Source organism: Bubalus kerabau, chromosome 23 (genome assembly GCF_029407905.1).
Source record: "Bubalus kerabau isolate K-KA32 ecotype Philippines breed swamp buffalo chromosome 23, PCC_UOA_SB_1v2, whole genome shotgun sequence".
In the NCBI taxonomy this organism is placed as follows: domain Eukaryota; kingdom Metazoa; phylum Chordata; class Mammalia; order Artiodactyla; family Bovidae; genus Bubalus; species Bubalus kerabau.
The window spans coordinates 17,452,827-17,477,740 of record NC_073646.1 but is presented as its reverse complement, the minus strand read 5'-3'; the positions used below and the strand labels follow the sequence as shown (position 1 = coordinate 17,477,740).

Sequence of the window (24,914 nt, the reverse complement as noted above, 5' to 3'; positions counted from 1 at the left end):
TATTTTCTCTGGTGTCATAGTCAGTTTTGGCTATGTCACTATTAAATAATGAAGCTAATTTGCTTGTTTTATCCCTATTTTATTAAATGTTCATGGTTTGTAATTTTTATTTTTCAGCTTGTAATGACCAGCCTGCAGTCCATTCTTGAAAATGTGGATACACCAGAATTACTTTGCAAGTGTGTTAAGTGCATTCTTTTGGTAGCTCGATGTTACCCTCATATTTTCAGCACAAATTTTAGGGTAAGTTCCCTGACTCCCTCTTTTCATATGATGGGGTGAGGGATTGGCTGTGTATATGAGGAATTGAGAAATTAGATAGAAAACAAAGTTTCTGCTCCTTTGAGTATAGTCAGTTTTAAGGGCCAGGATTGAATGATACAGTAATGCAGTTTTATAAAAAATACCATCTGTACTTGCCAACACTAGTGCCTTAAGATACTTAAATATTTCATCAATGTCACTAACAAAGGTCCATTATTCTCCTGCCCTGTCCCTCTCACCCCCCTCTTAAGTTAGTATGATCTCAAGTAGGTAGGACATAAGATGTTCTAGAATCGCTTACTCTTATGTGGGCCACAGGTGGAATAGCAATAAGACCTTAAAATGATTAGTCCCCTTTTCTTTGTCTCCATCCAGGATACAGTTGATATATTAGTTGGATGGCATATAGATCATACTCAGAAACCTTCACTTACACAACAGGTGTCTGGTGAGTCACTCAGGATATACCAGTTATTTAAATATTGTGGGAAGGAGTGTTGGTTCCTCAAAGACCAGCTGTTAATACTAGTTCTTTTGATAATAGAAGAAAAATAATTACTTCAGAGAATATTTTGATGAAGATTACTTGTTAGCTACCTTTATCTTTTCAAAGGAAAAGTGTGTACTTTTGTAGTAAGTAGGGAGAGTAAATGCAGATTGTAGTGTTGCACCTATGACTTGTCTCAAGTCATTTGTTGCATGTGTTGGTTGGAAGAGAACCATAGTGGCAGTACTCTGAAGGGTAGAATGGAAGGAACATCCTGGATATTTATGATTTTTTTTGTTTTTCTAGTGATTAAACAGTCAAACAAATGGATTAATTTGGATGATTGTCATAAATTGTGGGAAAAAGCCACCTTTTTTTTCAAGTTAAATGAATGACTAGTAGGACTCACTTGAACTTGTTCCAGGTGCTGTAGTTTTTCATAGCTTGTTTGGTACAATAAAGTTCTGAAGTTAAGATACACAGGTAAGAATAGTTCTCTCAGTTCCACTGGCGAGTGGTCCCATTTCTCCCCCGGAGATGAAGGTATACTTTCAGTGGCCAGGTGTGGCCCTGGAGGAGAAAACCAGTGTGGTCTTAGATTGGGGCAGTATAGTCTCAGCCATGTGTGTAGTGACAGTATGGATATTAAATCTACTTAAAAAAAAAAAAGGACAGATTTTAATTTCTGTAGCATTTTTATTTCTGCAGCATTAAAAGAGGTAGCTGTTAATCATTAGTATATTTAATAGTTCATGGGGATTTCCCTGGTGTCCAGTGGTTAGAACTCTGCACTTCCACGGGGCAAAGAGGGATGGGAGAGTGGTTTGATCCTTGGTGTGGGAACTAAGATCCCATAAGCCATGCGGCACAGCAAAAAAACAAACAAAAAACAGTTTATAGTACTAATTTTATGATATAGGGCTTGTTTCAAGAGTGAGCAACTTGAAAGTCTTTTAAAAGTCTCTTTTATTTGGACCTAGATATTTTTCCTACTCTTTCAAAATTTTTTATGTGCTTCCTAGGGTGGTTGCAGAGTTTGGAGCCATTCTGGGTAGCTGACCTTGCATTTTCTACCACTCTTCTTGGTCAGTTTTTAGAGGACATGGAGGCATATGCTGAGGTGAGTATATAAAAAACTAAGTTATTTCCTAAAATTTCAGTTAAGAAAAAAAAACAAAAACAAAAATCTAAAGCAATGCTAGATTTATTTTAAAATAATTCTGATCACCTGACATTTAAGCAAAAATTATGAGACCATTGCTTCAGATACTTTTAGGTTGCCAGCAGAATTACTGGAAAGATTGCAGGCCTAATTTCCCAAAGCTTGAAATAATTTTGGTGGCTGGTAATTTTCCAAAACCATTTTCTTCAGTTGTAGTTTACTCTTATTTTTTGTTATGAAAAAGCTGAATTGATATTGTGAATTGATGATGAAAAAGGCTTTCCTCTTACTTGTATTGGCAATCTTGGCTTGTGCTTCAGAGGACAAGGCTTGGTTTCAGTCACCTTTTGAGTATGACACTTTTAAGTCAAGTGTCCATTACTGGTTCTCGGATTTCCTGGCCACTGTCATGATTTAAACCTGCCGTCTTTGAATTTGTTTCTTATTGTTTCTTTCCTGCTTAGTTGGTAATTACCATGATTCTTATTTGGTGGTCAAGGCTTCCATAAAGATTTAATTTCATTTTTTCTTTATACCTTTGCTCTTTCTGGCAAACAGTTAATTCACTACTTGTAACTGTACCAATATGTTTTCTCCCTTTCAGAGAAAAATGAGAGAATATTTTGCTTCCATATGTTTCTTTACCCCCACAGCTAGGATGTCTTGCTTCCTAGCACAGCTTTAAAGCTGATCTGCTTCTCATAAGCCACCCATTCTTTTTTGTAGAGACTTGCCTTTTGCTATCCCTAGAGATCTAGTTTTCTTCAGTTATTTTGGTGCTTAATTATATGTGGGTATAATGGTTTTCATATTCCATTTTTTGCTAATCTTTTCCTTTGAGTATAACTTATTTCCTCAACTGACTTTAAATCTGTAGATTAGGTATTACAAGTTCTTATAATTTTTTGAACCAGCCTCCTCTAAACTCCCCCATCCCCCTTCCTCTTCATGTGCATGATATTGGCTCATCTTACTGTTGGAGTTGCTCAAAGAATCTATTGAGGTTAATATTTGCTTTTTAAATAATTGGAGAAGTAAAGTCTACTTTTATATTTAAGATTCGTGTTTCCTTTTCTGTCATAGGCCAAAATTCCTCTTCATTTGTACAGATCTGTTATAAAGTTAACTGATTTAAAAATTGGGAGTTGCTTTTTGTTTGTTTTTAAAAACAATGTCCTTCTTAAATAAGAATGCTGTGAATTCACATCCAGGACCTCAGCCATGTAGCCTCTGGGGAGTCAGTGGATGAAGACGTTCCTCCTCCATCAGTGTCCTTACCAAAGCTGGCAGCACTTCTCCGGGTATTCAGTACTGTGGTGAGAAGCATTGGGGAACGTTTCAGCCCAATTCGAGGTCCTCCAATTACTGAGGCATATGTAACAGATGTAAGTTTTAGTAGTCTTAGGTATCATTCAATAATAATTGCTTTTTATTTTAAATGGTTCTCGTTACCTAGTGAAATATGTTATTAATCTCTCATTTGTTTAGCATGTATCTATGTGTCTGACTACTTGCTTAAACAGCCAGAAAGGTAGGGAATTCTATATTCCATTCCCCCTCACCCCATTCTACTGTGTATTTTTAAATGCTGTGAACTTTTAGGAGATTCTCTGTAGGTCCATTTATTCTTGTTTTTCATATGTAACTTTAAAAACATTCTGTAGTTTTTTAATAATTTAAAGTTTTGATTTAAAATTATTGTGTCTCCTTTTAGTTTTTCAACATACTAAGAAGTTTTTCAGCGTACTTCTCACTTATAAATAAGGCTTTGAAAAATAATTTTTGCTAAGCATGACGGGATGAAACAATTTGATAGCTTGACATCAAAGGATATAAAGACATAGAATCTAAAATATGTAATAGCCTGAGACCAATTAAAAAAGGTAGCTAGATTGCTACATTTTAGCCCCAGACATCAGCTGCGTTGTGTTACAGTCCATTGAGTGGTTCAGTGTAATGGATGTGAGAAGTGAATCCCTATCATTATACTCTGCTTGAACAAGAAGGGAGAAACTTGTGTGATAAAGTCTTAAAAGACCTAACCTAAATGATTAAACTTTACTGTTAGTATGAATTTCTGGCTTTCATTAGCATTTACTTTTGTTGAACACATTGCTAGATAAAATAGGACATTAATTACATATTTAATTCTTAGTAAGTTAATTGTGTATTTGAGCAGACATGTCAGCTCCTGAAGATAATTACAACCAGTATGTTAATATTTTAAAACTGAGCAAAGTAGTTTAATTTTTTTTAATTGTCTAAAAGGGTGGTTGATGACTTTGTGAGTGTTGAAATAAAAGCAGTTAACTCAGATATAAAACAAAGGACAAGCACATATCATTTTCCAGGATAGTTCTATATTAATGTAGTCTTTAATGAGAGTCTTTTAGGTCTTTGCCAAAAATGGTATTTTAGGCCTTTTAAACCTATTGTTGGTTTAAAAAAAACAACCCTGTATGTAGTAGTTGTTGAATATTACATAAAAATTTGAGAAGTATTATTCTGTATCAATTTTCTCTGTATCTGTTTTTTCCTAAGTTATTTTTATTAAAAATTTAGTACATTAATATTGACTACTATAGTTTAGTGGAGTTTTTTGTTTGGAAATGATATGATTTTCATAATACTTAAAATAGGTATTATATGTTATGAATGAGAATATCTTTACAAAGAGGCCGCCAATACATGAACTTTCATAAGCTAAACTATCTTGGATATTTAGTTTTATAAAAAAGTCCAAGTGTTAGATTATGGAAAGTTATTCTCATGGTAGGTTATTTCCATGTTGTTAATACTGTTATTAAGTTCTGGTGTGTTTTATGATTATTAAAAAGATTTTGAACTTTAGCTATTTAGTGACTTTGGTTGGGGAGTAGGAATTGGGTATAAGGGAAATAGAGGATGACAAATTCATTTCCTGTCACAGTAGTACTTTAGATACTTAGGCAAGATCCTTTCTGTGTATTGTACCAGAGATACTCTTATTATTATTCAACCATTGAGAACTGGAATATTGAGACTATTGACAAGGCAGGCAGTTAATTTTCCATTGAAACTGCATTAGAAAGAAAATATTTTCTTGCTCTGTGGAAGAATATGAATTTTTTTAAAAAGCTGCTTGTTTTCCCCATTTGCAGGTTCTGTACAGAGTAATGAGATGTGTGACGGCTGCAAACCAAGTGTTTTTTTCTGAGGCTGTGTTGACAGCTGCTAATGAGTGTGTTGGTGTTTTGCTCGGCAGCTTGGATCCTAGCATGACTATACATTGTGACATGATTATTACATATGGATTAGATCAACTGGAGAACTGCCAGACTTGTGGTACAGATTATATCATCTCAGTCTTGAATTTACTCACATTGGTATGTGAATTCTTTTTTGTTGCTTTTTAATATGTTTATTCAGGTTGTTAAGTGTAAATTGATGTGGAAGAAATTAAGCCTTTGTTTGCCTGTGGGGCTTTTAAAAATTTTTTTGTATTAGTCTTTTAAAATCTAGTTTGCTTTTGCTCTTGTATCTGTTTACTTTTAGTGTTTGAGATCTTATCTTAGTGTAGCTTCACTCTTTTTTCTTGTTTTTGATGAAATAGCATGCTTCATATGAGACTTATCTAGCACTCCTGATAAATTTTGTGTAGAGGAGGTACTTGATACTTATTTTGAAAGACCCTGTTATGTTTTGCTTCTGAAACATGTGAAAGCTTCTTTGATAGTTTTTCTTTTCTTAATCATAAATATTCCCTCTTTCTTCACCTTTTATTATGGAATTTTGAAGCATATTTTTTAAAAAGTAGAATAGTATAATGAATCTCTGCATACTTAATACTTGGTTTCTGTAATTAGAAACACATGGCCCATCTGGTTTCATCTAGGCCTCCTACTCTCTGCCTCCTCCTTGCCATCCCTCCATCCCCAACTGGATTATTTCAGAACAAATTCTAGATGACATTCTGCTGAACATTGCTGCCATAGTTGTACTTCCCTTTGCCAATGTAAAAATTTACCCTTAAGTATAAATACATGTATCCTATTTAGATAGCTAAACATTTAATGTCACAATGTTAAGGCCTAAAAATATAGCTTAGATATATTACCTTTTTCTTTCATAGGTTACTTTTCAGAGCAGTTTTTAGGTTAACAGAAAAGCAGAATGTACAGAGTTCTCCTACAGCCTCTTTCCCCAGTAGTTCCCTCTTGTTATTATTAATACCTTCTTTTAGTGTGCTACTTTTATTACAACTGATGAGCCAGACCGACACATTATGATTAACTAAAGTCCATAGAGTTCAGTCTCTGTATTGTCCATTCTGTGGTTTTTGACAAATGTGTAATGCCATGTGTTCACCATTGTAGTATCATACGGGAGGGTTTTACTGCCCTGAAAATCCCTCCTGTTCCACCTATTTTCTCCCCTCTACTACCTGGCAACCACTGATCCTTTTTCTGTCTCCATCAGATCACATCAGTCGCTCAGTCATGTCCGACTCTTTGCGACCCCATGAATTGCAGCACGCCAGGCCTCCCTGTCCATCACCAACTCCCGGAGTTCACTGAGACTCAACGTCCATTGAGTCAGTGATGCCATCCAGCCATCTCATCCTCTGTCGTCCCCTTCTCCTCTTGCCCCCAATCCCTCCCAACATCAGAGTCTTTTCCAGTGAGTCAACTCTTCGCATGAGGTGGCCAAAGTACTGGAGTTTCAGCTTTAGCATCAGTCCTTCCAAAGAAATCCCAGGGCTGATCTCCTTTAGAATGGACTGGTTGGATCTCCTTGCAGTCCAAGGGACTCTCAAGAGTCTTCTCCAACACCACAGTTCAAAAGCATCAATTCTTCGGCGCTCAGCCTTCTTCACAGTCCAACTCTCACATCCATACATGACCACAGGAAAAACCATAGCCTTGACTAGACGAACCTTTGTTGGCTAAGTAATGTCTCTGCTTTTGAATATGCTATCTAGGTTGGTCATAACTTTCCTTCCAAGGAGTAAGCATCTTTTAATTTCATGGCTGCAGTCACCATCTGTAGTGATTTCGGAGCCCAGAAAAATAAAGTCTGACACTGTTTCCACTGTTTCCCCATCTATTTCCCATGAAGTGATGGGACCGGATGCCATGATCTTCGTTTTCTGAAGGTTGAGCTTTAAGCCAACTTTTTCACTCTCCACTTTCACTTTCATCAAGAGGCTTTTGAGTTCCTCTTCACTTTCTGCCATCAGGGTGGTGTCATCTGCATATCTGAGGTTATTGATATTTCTCCCAGCAATCTTGATTCCAGCTTGTGTTTCTTCCAGTCCAGCGTTTCTCATGATGTATTCTGCATATAAGTTAAATAAACAGGGTGACAATATACAGCCTTGACGAACTCCTTTTCCTATTTGGAACCAGTCTATTGTTCCATGTCCAGCTCTAACTGTTGCTTCCTGACCTGCATACAGATTTCTCAAGAGGCAGATCAGGTGGTCTGGTATTCCCATCTCTTTCAGAATTTTCCACAGTTGATTGTGATCCACACAGTCAAAGGCTTTGGCATAGTCAATAAAGCAGAAATAGATGCTTTTCTGGAACTCTCTTGCTTTTTCCATGATCCAGCGGATGTTGGCAATTTGATCTCTGGTTCCTCTGCCTTTTCTAAAATCAGCTTGAACATCAGGAAGTTCATGGTTCACATATTGCTGAAGCCTGGCTTGGAGAATTTTGAGCATTACTTTACTAGCGTGTGAGATGAGTGCAATTGTGCGGTAGTTTGAGCATTCTTTGGCATTGCCTTTGTTTGGAATTGGAATGAAAACTGACCTTTTCCAGTCCTGTGGCCACTCCTGAGTTTTCCAAATTTGCTGGCATATTGAGGGCAGCACTTTCACAGCATCATCTTGCAGGATTTGAAATAGCTCCACTGGAATTCCATCATCTCCACTAGCTTTGTTCGTAGTGATGCTTTCTAAGACCCACTTGACTTCACGTTCCAGGATGTCTGGCTCTAGGTCAGTGATCACACCATCGTGATTATCTGGGTCGTGAAGATCTTTTTTGTACAGTTCTTCTGTGTATTCTTGCCACCTCTTCTTAATATCTTCTGCTTCTGTTAGGCCCATACCATTTCTGTCCTTTATCGAGCCCATCTTTGCATGAAGTGTTCCTTTGGTATCTCTGATTTTCTTGAAGAGATCCCTAGTCTTTCCCACTCTGTTGTTTTCCTCTATTTCTTTGCATTGATTGCTGAAGAAGGCTTTCTTATCTCTCCTTGCTATTCTTTGGAACTCTGCAATCAGATGTTTATATCTTTCCTTTTCTCCTTTGCTTTTCGCTTCTCTCCTTTTCACAGCTATTTGTAAGGCCTCCCCAGACAGCCATTTTGCTTTTTTGCATTTCTTTTCCATGGGGATGGTCTTGATCCCTGTCTCCTGTACAATGTCACGAACCTCAGTCCATAATTCATCAGGCACTCGATCAGATCTAGGCCCTTAAATCTATTTCTCACTTCCACTGTATAATCATAAGGGATTTGATTTAGGTAGTTTTGCCTTTTCCAGAGTGTCAGAATTATATAATATGTAGCCTTTTCATATTGGTTTTTCTCCCTTAGGACTATGTATTTAAGGTTCCTCTATGTTCTTTTGTGAATTGATAACTCATTTCTTACTTTATTCTTTTAGATTGTTGAACAGATAAATACAAAACTGCCATCATCATTTGTAGAAAAACTGTTTATACCATCATCTAAACTACTATTTTTGCGTTATCATAAAGAAAAAGAGGTAAGTGATTGACTGATCAGGCTTTTGCTAACTTAGGTCATTAAAAAGTTTGACTCAAGTTCATTACTTAGTAGGTACATAAATGAAATATTAAAATGATAAATATTTGATTTAGAATATTAGAAATTATAATTCACTTAATATTTGTTGAGTTTCATACTGTATACCTTGATGAATGATAGTTTTCTCAGGTTTCCATTAAATTTGTTTTATTAAAATTTCATATATATGTCAAATAAAAGTTTGTTAGCTTCCTAACTGACTCCCAAGTCAAAGCCAATATAGACTTTCTAAGTAGATGTAGGAAAACCTGTCTCTATAAATTGCTGCTTGTATTTGTTCTGATACTGGCTTAAAAAACAGAAGGCCTTTTAAGAAATTCCACATTGTCATTTTTAGAGAATACTTTTTTGATAATAAAGCTTTATAGATTTTTAAATAGCTTACTGATACTGTGTAGGTTTCCTATATTTTTTTTTGAAAAATTAAAGTCTTTGGTGTTCTAGACAGTGAATTTATCAATCTTAAACTGATTTGTATCATCATTTTGCAGATAGTAATATGCTTTCCATTTAATTATTACTTTCCTGAATTCTCTTTTTAAGGTTGTTGCTGTAGCCCATGCTGTTTATCAAGCAGTGCTCAGTCTGAAGAATATTCCTGTTTTAGAGACTGCCTATAAATTAATTTTGGGAGAAATGACTTGTGCCCTAAACAATCTGCTACATAGTCTACAACTTCCTGATGCCTGTTCTGAAATAAAACATGAGGCTTTTAAGAATCATGTTTTCAATGTAGACAATGCAAAATTTGTAGTTATATTTGACCTTAGTGCTCTGACTACAATTGGAAATGCTAAAAACTCATTAATTGGGGTGAGTATTTACTTGTAATGGCTTTGTTTTATCCACATTTGAGCCTCTCCTCATTGCATGTTAACATGTTTCATTAACTATCAAGGTGGTGTGTCTGCAGCATCACACAGAACAAACGGCCATATTTTGGACATGCTTGGATAATTAAAATTGACAGGAATATTTTCATGCTATTATGTTTAGCTCTTGCCTTCCTTAATAAGTTTTTTATATCCTTTTTATTTTTTGAACTTGTATTTTAATGCTTTCTCCCATTTACTCTAGCATGCTTTTAGTAAACTTGTCAACATTTTCCACAGGACAAGTTTGTGTAGTTCTAAAATGCAACCCTTTGTGATTCCCCTGGTACTCTTTTCCTTTTCCCACTAGAGTTAGTACTTCCATATGTCCCTTAGTTTTTGACTACCCACTTTACTTTGGGAACATTCACATATTATTTTGGAAGAAGAAGAAAGATTTCATTCCTTTTAAGAAATCTGAAGTGACTGCTTTTGATTTATAATAATTGCTGTGCGTGAGTGAAGTGAAAGTCACTCAGTGGTGTCTGACTCTTTGCAAGCCCATGGACTATACAGTCCATAGAGTTCTTCAGGCCAGAATACTGGGGTGGGTAGCCTTTCCCTTCTCCAGGATATCTTCCCAACCCAGGGATCGAATCCAGGTCTCCCGCATTGCAGGAGGATTCTTTACCAGCTGAGCCACAAGGGAAGACCAAGAATACTGGAGTGGGTAGCCTATCCCTTCTCCAGCGGCTATTCCCGACCCAGAAATCGAACCAGGGTCTCCTGCATTGCAGGTGGATTCTTTACCAACTGAGCTATCAGGGTATATTTCTCCCTCCTGTGGTACTTAGCAAAATTGAAAAGCATTGTTTACAATGAAAAGTAATGGAATATAATTAAGGGGTTAGTGTTTCTAAGAGAGAAGGGAGGGAAAACTCAAGATTTGATACTTGTATTTGCATGCTGTCCATATTAGATCAGGTGCCCTGTGTCCGCCGCAGTGACTGTTCTTTCCCTCACTGCTGGGCTGCAGCTGACTCCTCTTTCGCATTCTAAAATTTGATTGTTGAGAAATTCACATTGTGTTCAGATTTGAGGTTTATATTCTACACTCTGAAAGTGAGAGGAAGTGGGGACAGAGTGGTCAGGTGAAAGGAGTATCTTAGCAATGGAAAGAAAGGGAAGAATGGTAAAGGCTTAGAGTGGCAGGATTTGCCCTATTTTCATACTGGAGAGGGCAACTTGCCATTTATGGTATATGGAAAACTGAGGTAATCTACACTGAAGGGTGCAGGGGCTTTTGTTTAGACCAGGGATCAGCAAATTACAGTTCATGGACCAAATCTAGCTGCCCACTGCTTTTTTTTTTCTTTCTTTTTTTTATTTTAATTATTGAGATATATAATTCACATAGTGTACAGTACCCATTTAAAGTGTACAATTCAGTGATTTTTAATATGTTCACAGAATTGTGCAACCATCACCAAACATCACCTCTTTTTGTAAAGACTTTTTATTGGAACATAGCCACTTTGATTCCTATTTTTTGTCTGTAACTTTTCTCACTGCAGTGGCAAAGTTGAGGAGTTGGACATTGTAACAGAGGTGTCACATAACCTGCAGAGGCTGAGGTATTTACTCTCTTATCTTCTCAAGAAGTATTTGCTGATCCCAGGTTTAGTGTACTAGCTTATTTCCAAATTTAAATCTGTCATTTTAATTTTTAAAAATGTGCAGACATATTCTGAAAGATAAACATTTTGTATGGTCATGTATGTCCTGGAAGAGCCAAACATTTACTTTCTTTGGTACATCATCAGATGTGGGCCCTGTCTCCAACTGTGTTTGCACTTCTGAGTAAGAATCTGATGATTGTGCATGGCGACCTGGCTGTTCATTTCCCTGCCATTCAGTATGCAGTGCTCTACACATTGTATTCTCATTGTACCAGGTAATGTATTTACATATACTTCTTAAGAATTGTCTTTTAAAAAAAAAAGAAAGTTTGTTTTTTAAAGGGAAGATGGACCCTTTATACAGTGTAAAAAAAAATGTGTTGATTTAACTTTGGAGTTGCTTTTTTTTTTTTTTTAATGAGATATGACAAGATGATCCAAATTTTGTCTTCCAGGCATGACCACTTTATATCTAGTAGTCTTAGTTCATCATCCCCGTCCTTGTTTGATGGTGCCGTTATTAGTACTGTAACTACAGCTACAAAAAAACATTTCTCAATTATCTTAAATCTCCTGGGAATATTGCTTAAGAAAGATAATCTTAACCAGGACACAAGGTAACTAATATTTTATAATGTTTCTAACTTTTGGTTAATTTGAGAAAAAGAAATGAAGACTATCATTAGGGATAGAGCAGCTTCTTCATTATGAAACACTTTAAATTTTGTTTCATTATTTAGTCTAGCATTTCTTGTTTCCTGAAAGAATTACATGAAACCTTTCCTTCCTGCAATATTTTATAGATTAATGTATTTGTAGAGATTTTAGAATTTTTTTTGCTACAATTTATGCTAGTTTGGGGAGATTTTCTTAAAAGACAGTTTTGTCAGAGGAATTTCTATAGTTTTAATATTTGTTTCTTATTTCTTGCAGTATTAAAAAAACCAAAAGAAAATTAATGTTAAAAGAATAGATTTTTCAAGTTGCTTTTCTATTTTTAGTTTTTATTAATGTGAAATCAACTGTGTATTTTATGTTTCAGGAAACTGTTAATGACCTGGGCTTTGGAAGTGGCTGTTTTAATGAAGAAGTCTGAAACATATGCACCTTTATTCTCTCTTCCATCTTTCCATAAATTTTGCAAAGGCCTTTTAGCCAACAGTAAGATTCTGTGATTATTTAATTTTTGTTAATCAGTGCTTAAAAGAGATCTTTGATAATGAGAGAAAGATAGTTACTTGAGTGCCTTTCATGAGTGGAAATGTCTCATCCCCATTTTAATGACAAAGGTATAATCTGTCTTAATTTTTTTGCCAGTCTTAATATGTGAAAAAAAGTTGTTTTAAAGTGATTGTTAACACTTTTAAGCTTATATGATTGTTTATACATTCCATGTACTTTTAAAATTTCCTTCAGAGAAAAGGTTTTGGTGAAGACTAGTCACCTTAAGTAGATTTTTGTTGAGTGTTAGCATTTTCCCAAATGTTACTACTGCCAGTGAGAGAGGGTTCCAGGCAGAAACAACCCCTCATCCATAGTAGTCACTCACTGTTTATTGAAGTGAATGTGTTCAGAAATTTATGATGTACTGGCATAGAATTTCTTCTGGCAAGCTGAAAGTGTCTTTAAATTTTTAACAGCTCTTGTCGAAGATGTGAATATCTGTTTGCAAGCATGCAGCAGTCTACATGCACTGTCCTCTTCCTTACCAGATGATCTTTTACAGAGGTATGGATTAAATTAGATCCACTCTTTTGACCCTGGCCCTAATAACTTAGAAATATTGCCACACTTGTATTATCTATTTCATTTTTTTTTGTAGGTGTGTTGATGTTTGCCGTGTTCAGCTAGTGCATAGTGGAACTCGTATTCGACAAGCATTTGGAAAGCTATTGAAGTCAATCCCTTTAGATGTTGTCTTGAGGTATAACAATTGTATCAATACAAAGACATCCCGCAATGTTTAGTTTAGGAAAAGACAAATTGTCTCTTAGTAAATTAATATCACATCTTTTGTGGTACTTCTTAACGAAGAGATGGCAAAGGATCAAATCATGCAGGTCTAGAAGAAAATAACAAAAATTTGTAATTTTTATAAAGCTTATGATGATTGCTACAGAATAATACTTAAAGTGCCAAAATGTGTTTCTCAGTAGTTATTATTTGTAAAACTAAATTGCATTCTTTTATAGTTTTTAATTGGGTTAATTTTGGTGATTTAAGAACTTTAAATTTCAAAGTTGTAGTAACGTTTATTTTTAATGTCTTAATTTTATCTGTTTTTACTGTCAGATTTAGTTAACAAGGAAGTATTTCATTTACAGCAGGAGGTAACCTTTTAACTAAAGGATTTTGTATAACAGTGACTTTATTTTCTGTCTACAGCAATAACAATCACACAGAAATTCAAGAAATTTCTTTAGCATTAAGAGGTCACATGAGTAAAGCACCAAGTAACACATTCCACCCACAAGATTTCTCTGATGTTATTAGTTTTATTTTGTATGGAAACTCTCATAGAATAGGGTAAGACCTTTCTTTGACTCTTTCATCTGGGAAAAGTACTTTAAATATATTTGAATATCTTAACTCTGTGCCCAGTTTAGAGGAGAAAATACATCAGGGGTGGCAGAATAGAAAGTTGTTTTAAGTTTTCAATAGTAGGAGGAATTGCTTTGAAGATGGCACCTGAAGAGATAAAAATGAGCTTTACACTTGATAGTAAAGGTGAAGTGTGGTTGACATGTAACTGATGTGTCCTAGTCATCAGTGCTTTGTCGGGGGGCCTGAGGGTGTAGACATTCTGGAGACTTTTACTTGCACTGAATATTTTATCCTGATGGCCAAACTGTCATGAGCCTTTTACCCTAATAACCTGTCCACACTGTACCCTACTCTATTTCAGCCGTAAAAGACCTTAAAATGAGAGGTGGGGATATAATTAATGCTTCCCAGTTTTATAGGTTTGCCTTTTTGAAGTAGGGGAAAAGTCCCATATTCCCATTTCCCTTGCAATTTGCTTTTTGTTATTGTCTGTTTTTTCTTCAAATGAAGTTGTCATTAAATATGAAACTTCTTTTTCCAGGAAGGACAATTGGTTAGAAAGATTGTTCTATAGCTGCCAGAGACTGGATAAACGTGACCAATCAACGATTCCCCGCAATCTTCTAAAGACAGATGCTGTCCTCTGGCAGTGGGCTATTTGGGAAGCAGCACAGTTCACTGTCCTTTCTAAGCTGAGGACCCCACTCGGCAGAGCTCAGGATACCTTCCAAACAATTGAAGGTAATTGACTCTGCACTGTTTCAGACTTTGCAATGTAAATACTTTCAAGCTTGCTTTAAGAAATAATGGATTTTTTATCTTCATTAAAACAGAACTTTGAGAGTACACAATTTTTTCCTTTAATACTCTATCAGTTAATCTAGATATGTTCGTTAGAATAAGCTTTTATTAAATAATTGTGTCATGTGTGTTTATTCACAAAGTTGCTAGCAAATTTGGAAAACTCAGCAGTGGCCACAGGACTGGAAAAGGTCAGTTTTTATTCCCATTCCAAAGAAAGGCAATACCAGAGAATGCTCAGACTACCGCACACTTGCACTTGTGTCACATGCTAGCAAAGTGATGCTCAAAATTTGGCAAGCCAGGCTTCACCAGTACATGAACTGTGAACTTCCAGATGTCCAAACTGGATTTAGAAAAGGCAGAGGAACCAGAGATCAAATTGCCAATGTCCGTTGGATCATTGAAAAAGCAAGAGAGTTTCAGAAAAACATATACTTTTGCTTCATTGACTATGCCAAAGCCTTTGACTGTGTGGATCACAACAAACTGTGGAAAATTCTTAGAGAGATGGAAATACCAGACCTGCCCTGCCTCCTGAGAAATCTGTATGCAGGTCAAGAAGCAACAGTTAGAACTGGACATGGAACAACAGACTGGTTCCAAATCGGGAAAGGAGTACGTCAAGGCTGTATATTGTCACCCTGCTTATTTAACTTATATGCAGAGTACATCCTGAGAAATGCTGGACTCGATGAAGCACAAGCTGGAATCAAGATTGCCACGAAAAATATCAGTAACCTCAGATGTGCAGATGACACCACTGTAATGGCAGAAAGTGAAGAACTAAAGAGCCTCTTGATGAAAGTGAAAGAGGAGAGTGAAGAAGTTGGCTTAAAGCTCAACATTCAGAAAACGAAGATCATGGCATCTGGTCCCATCACTTCGTGGCAAATAGATCGGGAAACAGTGGAAGCAGTGACAGACTTTATTTTGGGGGCTCCAGAATCACTGCAGATGGTGACTGCAGCCATGAAATTAAAAGACGCTTGCTCTTGGACAGCAAGGAGGTCCAACCAGTCTATCCTAAAGGAAATCAGTCCTGAGTATTCATTGGAGACTGATGTTGAAGCTGAAACTCTAATACGTTGGTTAACTGATGCAAAGAAACGACTTATTTGAAAAGACCCTGATGCTGGGAAAATTGAAGGTGGGAGAAGGGGGTGACAGAGGATGAGATGGTTGGATGGCATCACTGCCTCAATGGATATGAGTTTGATTAAACTCCTAGAGTTGGTATGGACAGGGAGGCCTGGTGTGCTGCAGTCCATGGGTTCACAAAGAGTCGGACACAACCGAGCGACTGAACTGAACTGAAATAATTGTGTCGTATGTGTTTGTTCACAAACTTAGAGGATTTGTATGGAGAAGACATTTTTTCCTTCTAAAAATGAAAAGATCTTCTAAATATGAAAAGATCACTTTGTTTTTAAGTGACGGATATGCAGAGGATACTTGCTAAATGTGAATTTGTGAAATTATCTCCAAGAACTTCTAGAATCTTTGAAGACTCCTTTTAAATGTGGAATGTTGTCTTTGGTTGTAGGTATCATTAGAAGTCTTGCAGCTCACACATTAAACCCCGATCAAGATGTTAGTCAGTGGACAACTGCAGACAATGACGAAGGCCACAGTAGCAACCAGCTTAGACTTGTTCTTCTTCTGCAGTATCTGGAAAACCTGGAGAAGTTAATGTATAATGCATATGAAGGATGTGCCAATGCATTAACATCGCCTCCCAAGGTTGGTTTCAGTGGGTTGGATGTTGATTTACAGCAGTTTCGTGGTCAAACCTGGCAGCGTGAGCAGAGCTGAAATCACAGTAGACTTGTATATATGCTTTATGTGTATTTCAGACGTTTCTGCCTGTAATTTGTCAGAACCAGTCCTGAGCTCTTCTTTCTCTTCTAAAGGTCATTAGGACTTTTTTCTATACCAATCGCCAAACTTGTCAAGACTGGCTGACTCGGATCCGACTCTCCATCATGAGGGTTGGATTGTTGGCAGGCCAGCCTGCTGTGACAGTGAGACACGGCTTCGATTTGCTTACAGAAATGAAGACAAATCCATCTCAGGTAAAGTGGTGTGTGTGGAGTTAGTTAAATCTGTTAATTAGAAAAACTTGGGGGTAATTCCTTTGCTATGATCTAATCTATGGATAGGGGCTTCCCAGGTGGTACTGGTGGTAAAGAATCTGCCTGCCAGTGCAGGAGATGCAAAAGACTGGGGTTCGATCCCTGGGTTGGGAAGATCCCCTGAAGTAGGAAATGGCAACCCACTCCAGTATTCTTGCGTGGGAAATCCCATGGACAGAGGATTCTGGGGCTCCAGTCCATGGGGCTGCAAAGAGTCAGATGCAACTGAACACACAGTCTGTGGATAAAATAAAGGTTCTATTGATATTCAAAGCTTTTCATCCAATATTTTTATACAAGCAGTAACTTCCTAAGTTGCCTATTTATATTTTTTACTTAGAGTATGTGAAAATATTCATTACTTATGCTTAAAGATTGGAACTTCTAAGAAATTCATGTATATAAGAAAACTTATAATCACTTGTAATGATTATATAGTATATAGGAAAGTATAATTTATAATATATGTAAAAAATATAATATTGATAACATTATAATATGTGGGGAAAGTGCTGACTTGTAGGTGGGGTTACTAAATAAATAGAATCCAAAAATTGCAAATGTCTACTAGTTAATATCAATAGGCAATATGCAAAAACATAAAATTAGGCATTCTTTGATTCATGGTTATTTAAATTTTTGCTTTGTATTTACTTCATGTATTACTCCTAAAGATGCCACAGCTGAAATGGTAAAGTTTTTTTTTATTTTGTAAAGATTAACACCCAAGTGCTATTTATTACAGTCCATCAGCACCCCCTCCCCCTCATATCTACAGTATACATAACGTTTTAGGAAATTCTAATAATGTAATTTCATCATTGTAAAAGCAATTGTTAAATAAATTTGACTTTAAATAGGCTTTAGATTGTGATCAGTAGTTGTAAATTTAGTAGAGATTTGAATTTTGAGGGTACTGACGTCTTTGATTTTTTTTTTGAATGGCCTCTTTCAGGGAAATGAATTGGAAGTAACTATCATGATGGTGGTAGAAGCATTGTGTGAACTTCATTGTCCTGAAGCTATACAGGGAATTGCTGTCTGGTCATCTTCGGTTGTTGGAAAAAATCTTCTCTGGATTAATTCAGTGGCCCAACAGGCTGAAGGGAGGTTAGTTAGAAGGAAGGAAATGGGTGATAGGAGTTCTTTATGTTAAGTTTTTTTTGTGTTACTGACTGACTCTGTAATTAAATGTTAATTACATTTAATGTTGATTCTTAATTGATAACTTTTCATGTCAGAATCTGATACAAATTCCCCTTGATGGCCAGAGTTCTCACTTATTAGCTCTAAACTTACTCGATTCCTGTAGGCAAACTCTTTGCATACCTTGGATTCCTCTGTGTATGTTCAAGTGAGTTTTATCAAATATGGAAAATGTAGGGAAAATAAAAGAAGGATCATAATTCCATCTCTTAGTAGTAACTTGTTTTGTGGTACATGCCTTTCTATTTCTTTTTCTTTTATATCCAGTTTTCTATCCTCTTTTCACAGAAATAGCAGTGTTTCTGCTGGTCACATGATTTTGCTTTTTCTACTCAGCAGTATTTAAAAAAAAATATTTTGCCCTGTTAAATTTTCTACAGTGTGATTTTTAACAATACCTATTTTTTTTTGAGTGCACCATAATTTAACATTCCTTATTGTTGGACAGCAAAATTATTTGGGATTTTCTTTTTACTAATCTTAATGTACCATGGCATTTAATTCTTTGCTCATGTTTATGATTGTTTTCCTTGAATGCATTCCTGAAGGTTGATTTACTGTTAATAGAAGAAAGGCTACAGACCATTAGGCTTATGATACATACTATTGCTAATTTACCCTACATAAAAGATGGTTCCAACTTGTATCCCTAACAATGAAAATAACCTTTTCCCTTCTCCTTTGTGTATATAGAGGGCCACTGAGAAACAAGAACTCTGCCATCATATTAATGAAAATGCTTGTTTTAATATAAATTTCTTTATTACTAATTAATAGTAGAGGTTTCCCCATATGTTACTGACCATTTGTGATTATTGAAAACACAGATGATGTCTTTATGGCCTCTTGGTTTTTTGGTTACTGATCTGTGAGATTTTATTGTACACCAGGATTATTGATGCTGTCTATCTTCTTGATCGGTAATTTGTTTTTAATATTCATTTTGGGGTTTTTTTGTTCTTGTTTTTTTTTTTTTTTTTTTGATGCCCAAAGTTTCAAATTATGGTGTCATTAGATCTGTTAACTTTCATGTGTTTTAGTGTTTATTTTTCTATTGAGTCTCTGCATACATTGAGATCAGATACTTACTGATATTTTCTGTTAGTTTATACCTTCTCTTTTCTTAAACATTTAATGATCTTTGGATTTATTTTCCTTTTTTTGTGAGTAAGAAGTCTAATTTTGTGCCTGCTCAGGCCCACACAAAATAATCAACTTATTGTCTCCGCTGAATTTATTGAATAACTCATTCTTTGCAGTGTTTTTAGAAATGAAATATGTGGATAATTAAAAAATAAGACTGTTTGAACTTGTGTTGAAGGTTTGAAAAGGCCTCTGTGGAGTACCAGGAGCACCTGTGTGCCATGACAGGTGTCGATTGCTGCATCTCCAGCTTCGACAAATCCGTTCTCACATTGGCTAATACTGGGCGTAATAGTGCCAGCCCCAAGCATTCTTTGAATGGTGAGCATTCCAAGTTTAAACAAACAGTTGTAGTCAAATAATTTGTACTCGTGATCTTACTATACATTTTTAGATGTCTCTGCTCTTTGAAATATTTATAACTGCTTTGGATCTCTCTTGCTGTCTCTTTACTTTATGAAATGTTTTCATTTAGGTGAATCCAGAAAAACTGTGCTGTCCAAACCAACTGATTCTTCTCCTGAGGTTATAAATTATTTGGGAAATAAAGCATGTGAGTGCTACATTTCAATAGCTGATTGGACTGCTGTACAGGAGTGGCAGAATGCTATCCATGACTTGAAAAAGAGTACCAGTAGTACTTCTCTCAACCTAAAGGCTGATTTCAACTACATAAAGTAAGGATTTCTTTTCAGTTATGAATTATACTTAACCCCATTAAAAATTTTTTCAGTAACTTTATTTAAAGTCTTATTTTATGGCAGAAGAATATTAAAATCATTTATTATGATAAGATGCTTGTAGTTCTAATAATACTGCCATTCTTAAAATGACTACAATGAGAAACCAACATTAGAGGTGAGGAGGATATTCACGCAGTGGGAAAACATATTTGTATGTTGAAACAGTCATTTGGGATTGAATCTCAGAACCTGTTCTAAAATCTTAATGAAATAAAGAAATTGGTCACTGCTTTAGAAAGGATAATACTTGATGGCATTATTTCTAAATTAAAAGTGAAAGTGAAGTCACTCAGTCGTGTCTGACTCTTTGCGACCCCATGGACTGTAGCCTGTCAGGCTCCTCCATCGATGGGATTTTCCAGGCAAGAGTGCTGGAGTGGATTGCCATTTCCTTCTCCAGGGGATCTTCCCGACCCAGGAATCGAACCTGGGTCTCCCGCATTGCAGGCAGATGCTTTAGCGTCTGAGCCACCAGGGAAGCCCCATTTCTAAATTAGGTGTGACTATATCAAAAACATTTTTTTAAAGAGGACAGAGTTTATGACATTTGTAAATTAAACTCCCTTTCTTATTTTCTCTTCTTCCTTTTATTCCTTTGAGCATTTATTAATATCTTAATTTGAAATTTGAGTACAAGCTATGTCCCAGACCCTTGGCTGGGATGATAAGGGTCGTTAGTCTTGCCATCAGGGAGCTCTCTAGTGAGTAAATGAGTTAGTGGGTAATTTCTCCATTGAACGTGTACTGAGTGCCGGCCAGTGGGGTGCAACACTGTGTACAACAGACACACATTCTCACCCTTGAGGAGCTGACCTTCTAGTGAGGAGAAGACACAGGCAGACTAGCTTGGGAAAAACCATCAGCATGTCATTTGAGCACAGGCTTGAGGAAGCAGATCTCTTGCAAAGATGATAGACTTGGAGTGTTCTGGAAATGCCTGGGAGGCCACTCTGGTCGGTGCTGAGTGAATAATAGGCCATAAGGGTAGAGAAGTAAGATTTTGACTCCCAGTAAGATAGAAAATCTTATGTGGGATTTGAAGAAGTATCTGACCTACTGGCTTTCTCTGCTAGGTTGTCAGCAGGCTGGAGGTGAGGGGCTAGGGTGGGAACATTTGGCCATTGAACTGTGGGGTGAAGGTACGGAGAGAAAAAAGATGCTATTAATTGAAATAAGAACACACGGAAGACAATGAAATTTTTTCTGAGGTGTCAGTTATTAGCTGAAAGTACAAGGCATAGTGGGGACACAGCAAACCTGCCTTTGGAGAGGACTTAGACTCTGTGGTGGCAGAAATAATAAGTGTGTTGGTCAGCACATCAAGACAGTTCATTAATGCCAGGTGATTGCAGCTCACCTGAGAAGCTGGGATTTGTTAAGGTAGAAGCAGGCACAGTCATTTCTAGTGCTGTATTCCGGCTGGGTTGTGACGGAAGTGACACGGTGAGAGGGATAGGAAAAGAAGAGAGAGAAGAGGAGAAGAGGGAATTGAGAAACTGTAACCCTGAAGCTGGGAGGGATTTGGGGGCAGGAGGAGAAGGGGACAACAGAGGATGAGATGGCTGGATGGCATCAGCGACTCGATGGACGTGAGTCTGAGTGAACTCGGGGAGTTGGTGATGGACAGGGAGGCCTGGCGTGCTGCGATTCACGGGGTTGCAAAGAGTCGGAGATGACGGAGCGACTGATCTGAACTGAACTGAAGTCCTCTAGTTGGTTAGATAGCAGCTGTAATAGGAATGGGAATGGAGTGAAAATAGATCTGAAAGTGGCAGTGGATTGCTAGGATGATAAGGCCCTCATCCTGGCCTTGAAGCTGCAGATAGACTATTGGAAAGAGTTCAGGGGTATACCATGTTCAGGTCAGGTGAGGAGAAGGGAAGGAAAAATTCTTTGAAAGAAGAGGAACAGGTTCTGTAAAACAGTGGATAAGTGAGCAAAGGAGGGAGGCCAGCAAAGAAGGTAGAACTAGGATATCAGATTGAGGCAGTAGGACAGGAGGCCTACTGGGGCTTATGCTTTAGATGAGCAGTGAGGTGAGGCAGGGGATTTAGTGGTAGCTTGGGAAGAACTGGACGTTGAAGTTGCCCCTGCAAAGCTCTGCTGTTAGTGTTTTGGTCGGGCCCTCAAAGATAACATGCTGCAAAAAGAGGAAGGAAATGTGGAGTGTTGGGTATGCTAAACTGAGTATCTGTAGCTGTGAGTTTGTGGTTTGCACTCTAATTAAGATGGTAGTTGCATCTTCAATGGTGGCCTATGTGGAAGGAACTTCATCACAGGAATTCTGTTTAACTGCTCCCTTTTCCTATAATTTGTTCTATTTTTTTGAATGGCTCCACAGCCTGGAGAGAGTATAATACAAACTAACCCAGTATTTTAATTACAGATCACTAAGCAGTTTTGAATCTGGAGAATTTATTGAATGCACTGAACAATTAGAATTGTTACCAGGAGAAAATATCAGTCTACTTGCTGGAGGATCAAAAGAAAAAATAGGTATTAGATAATTTTAAAATTAAGGATTTTAATGAACAAATTGTTTAAAATGTCTGGCTTAGTATACTTTAGTGGAAAATCTGAAAGTTTTTGTACATTTATTGGGGCAGAGTGTGAAGCAATCAATTAGGTCTGTTCTCTTTACATCTGGCAAATATAAAACAGTTTAATTCAAATTAAGCAAACTAAAAAAGACTATTGTAATACTTAGAGATCTATCTAGCCATTTTCTTTGAAAAAGTGCGAGTAGTGTTTAAATATTTTTCTTGCTTCACATCTTAATATGGTCGATTAATTAAATTCTTTATTATAACTAGAACATTTTAAAAACTGTAGTACTGAAGTTAAATATTGTGAATATTTTATGTGTTAACATTGATCTGCTGCATTCATTGTTTGCCCCATTAAATAGTAGGTTCACTTACTGATTTTTGAGTCTTTGAAAATGAACTCATTTTGGGAGGTCTGAGGTATTATTTCATGTGAAGTATTTTTATACTTTTTAAAATACTTTTTTTTATGCTGTTTTTATGCTTCACATAAAGTAATACCTCAGACCTCCCAAAATGCTATCAGAAATGCTTGATCATAGTGTCTGAAGTTAAATATGAACTTAAACATGAAAGGAGGTATTCATTGGTGATTGTTTTTTTAATACTATCAAGATATCTTGTCATTCTTACACATTAAAAATGAATTAACTGAGTGGAACCTGTTTGATTTCTGTAGATATGAAAAAACTGCTTCCTAACATGTTAAGTCCAGATCCAAGAGAACTTCAGAAATCCATTGAAGTTCAGTTGTTAAGAAGTTCTGTTTGTTTGGCAACTGCTTTAAACCACATAGAACAAGATCAGAAGTGGCAGTCTATCACTGAGTAAGTTTAATCCTAAGGAGGTAAATATGTATTACGTGTACCGTATGGTAAATGTGTGTAGTTTGGTGGGGGTGAGGCAGTCACTGGATCACTGCAGTGGTAATCATCATAGCTTCATTTTAGTTGTAGGAGTTGTAGGTTGTGTAAATGCCGCTTGCAAATATACAGAGGTTGAAACTAAAGAACGTCAAAAATTTCATATCCCCAAACACAAATACCTTGACTTGCTTATGTCGTTTTACTTAAAAGCAAGCAGTTCCTTTTTCTTTCCCTACTTTGGATGCCAGTGTGGTAGCATCTTATCACACTGCTTTATCCCTTTCGCGGTTACAACTTGGAAAATCTTTTTTGTTAATCGGCAGCAAATATTTTGTTTCAGAAATGTGGTGAAGTACCTGAAGCAAACCTCCCGCATAGCTGTTGGACCCCTGAGACTTTCTACTCTAACGGTTTCCCAGTCTCTGCCAGTCCTAAGTACTTTACAGCTGTATTGCTCTTCTGCTTTGGAGAACACAGTTTCCAACAGACTTTCCACAGAGGTGTGTATGTATACATTTTTAACCAGGATATTCTTTTGACCATTAATAAGGCATTAGTGTGGACAAGAGCTGTTTTTCAAGTTTTTTAAAAAAGTTTTTAAAATAACATTTGTAGCATTTTTGGACAAGCTATTAATATTAAATCCAGAAATCTAAAATGCCATTTTCAGGCAGATTTTCACTGGAGAACTATGTGAGGAAGATGGAACATAAGAATGGCTAGTTGCTTAATTTTTTTTCTTCCTTCCTTTCCTCCTTCCCTCCTTCCTTTTTTTGCACGAGGAGTTGATTATGAAAATATATACCAGATTGTATAAATTTCAGATTTGACTGAAAAGAAGACACAGTGCCTCCTCCTTCAAACAAGATAAAGTTTAACCAAAAGTGAACCCTTCCCAAGGGAAATAATCCTTGAGAATCTTTTTATGAAGCGGTTGTTTTATGTTTTTCTGTAACTTAGCTTTTGCTTTATAGAAAATAACCCTTTTTTTAATTAAAATATGACCACTTTATTGTAAATGCATTGATAAATTGGACTTAATATTTTGAAAAAAATATTTTCGCTTTTGGAAAAACAAAGGTTTTTGTCTTTTTCCCTTGTGATTAGAAGATACAGTGAAGGTAGAGGAAAGTTTAGTAGATAAATATAGAATAGATCTGAAGTAGCTGACCCGTGGGGTCATATAAGGATTCTTTTTACATTAAGTGGTTTTGACTTTTCTCTGGCAGGACTGTCTTATTCCACTCTTCAGTGAAGCTTTGCGTTCATGTAAACAGCATGATGTCAGGCCATGGATGCAGGCATTAAGATACACGATGTACCAGAGTCAGTTGTTGGAGAAAATAAAAGGTAACTAGTTGTTGTTTTCTTTTAATAGCTTTTTGAGCTGTAGTCACACATTTTGAATGTATAGTTCATCAGTTTTGACATTGCTTCACGTGTGTAGCCACCAGTACAATCAAGATGCAGAACATTTATGTCACCTGCAAAGGTTTCCTTATGTTTCTTCCCAGGTATTTCTCCTGTCTGTCCCGTCTTGGGCAACTGCTTATTTGTTTCCCATCACTGTAGATTAGACTTGTCTTTACTAAATTTTTTTATAAATTGTACAGTGTGTTCTGTGTCTGGCTTCTCTTGCTCAGCATTTTATTTTTTAAGGTTCCCTGTGTTGTATGTGTCAGTATTGCCATCCTTCCAACAGTTGAG

General features: G+C 36.5%; 1 protein-coding gene across 6 annotated transcripts in view; it reads left to right on the top strand.

The window, feature by feature from the left end:
- SMG1 (SMG1 nonsense mediated mRNA decay associated PI3K related kinase) overlaps positions 1–24,914 on the top strand; it is a 100,548-nt gene that overhangs the window by 36,270 nt on the left and 39,364 nt on the right. For 4 of the 6 annotated variants that reach the window (XM_055561348.1, XM_055561347.1, XM_055561349.1 and 1 more), the window contains 23 exons: positions 118–243; positions 640–712; positions 1,774–1,871; positions 3,125–3,298; positions 5,054–5,278; positions 8,569–8,670; positions 9,276–9,545; positions 11,368–11,498; positions 11,679–11,840; positions 12,266–12,384; positions 12,864–12,951; positions 13,046–13,147; positions 13,609–13,749; positions 14,309–14,508; positions 16,115–16,311; positions 16,482–16,643; positions 17,659–17,813; positions 19,231–19,373; positions 19,528–19,729; positions 22,182–22,291; positions 23,021–23,168; positions 23,548–23,707; positions 24,437–24,557. In XM_055561348.1, the coding sequence (XP_055417323.1) occupies positions 118–243; positions 640–712; positions 1,774–1,871; positions 3,125–3,298; positions 5,054–5,278; positions 8,569–8,670; positions 9,276–9,545; positions 11,368–11,498; positions 11,679–11,840; positions 12,266–12,384; positions 12,864–12,951; positions 13,046–13,147; positions 13,609–13,749; positions 14,309–14,508; positions 16,115–16,311; positions 16,482–16,643; positions 17,659–17,813; positions 19,231–19,373; positions 19,528–19,729; positions 22,182–22,291; positions 23,021–23,168; positions 23,548–23,707; positions 24,437–24,557 (3,409 nt within the window). The other 2 variants (XM_055561350.1, XM_055561351.1) reach the window with 2 other exon arrangements.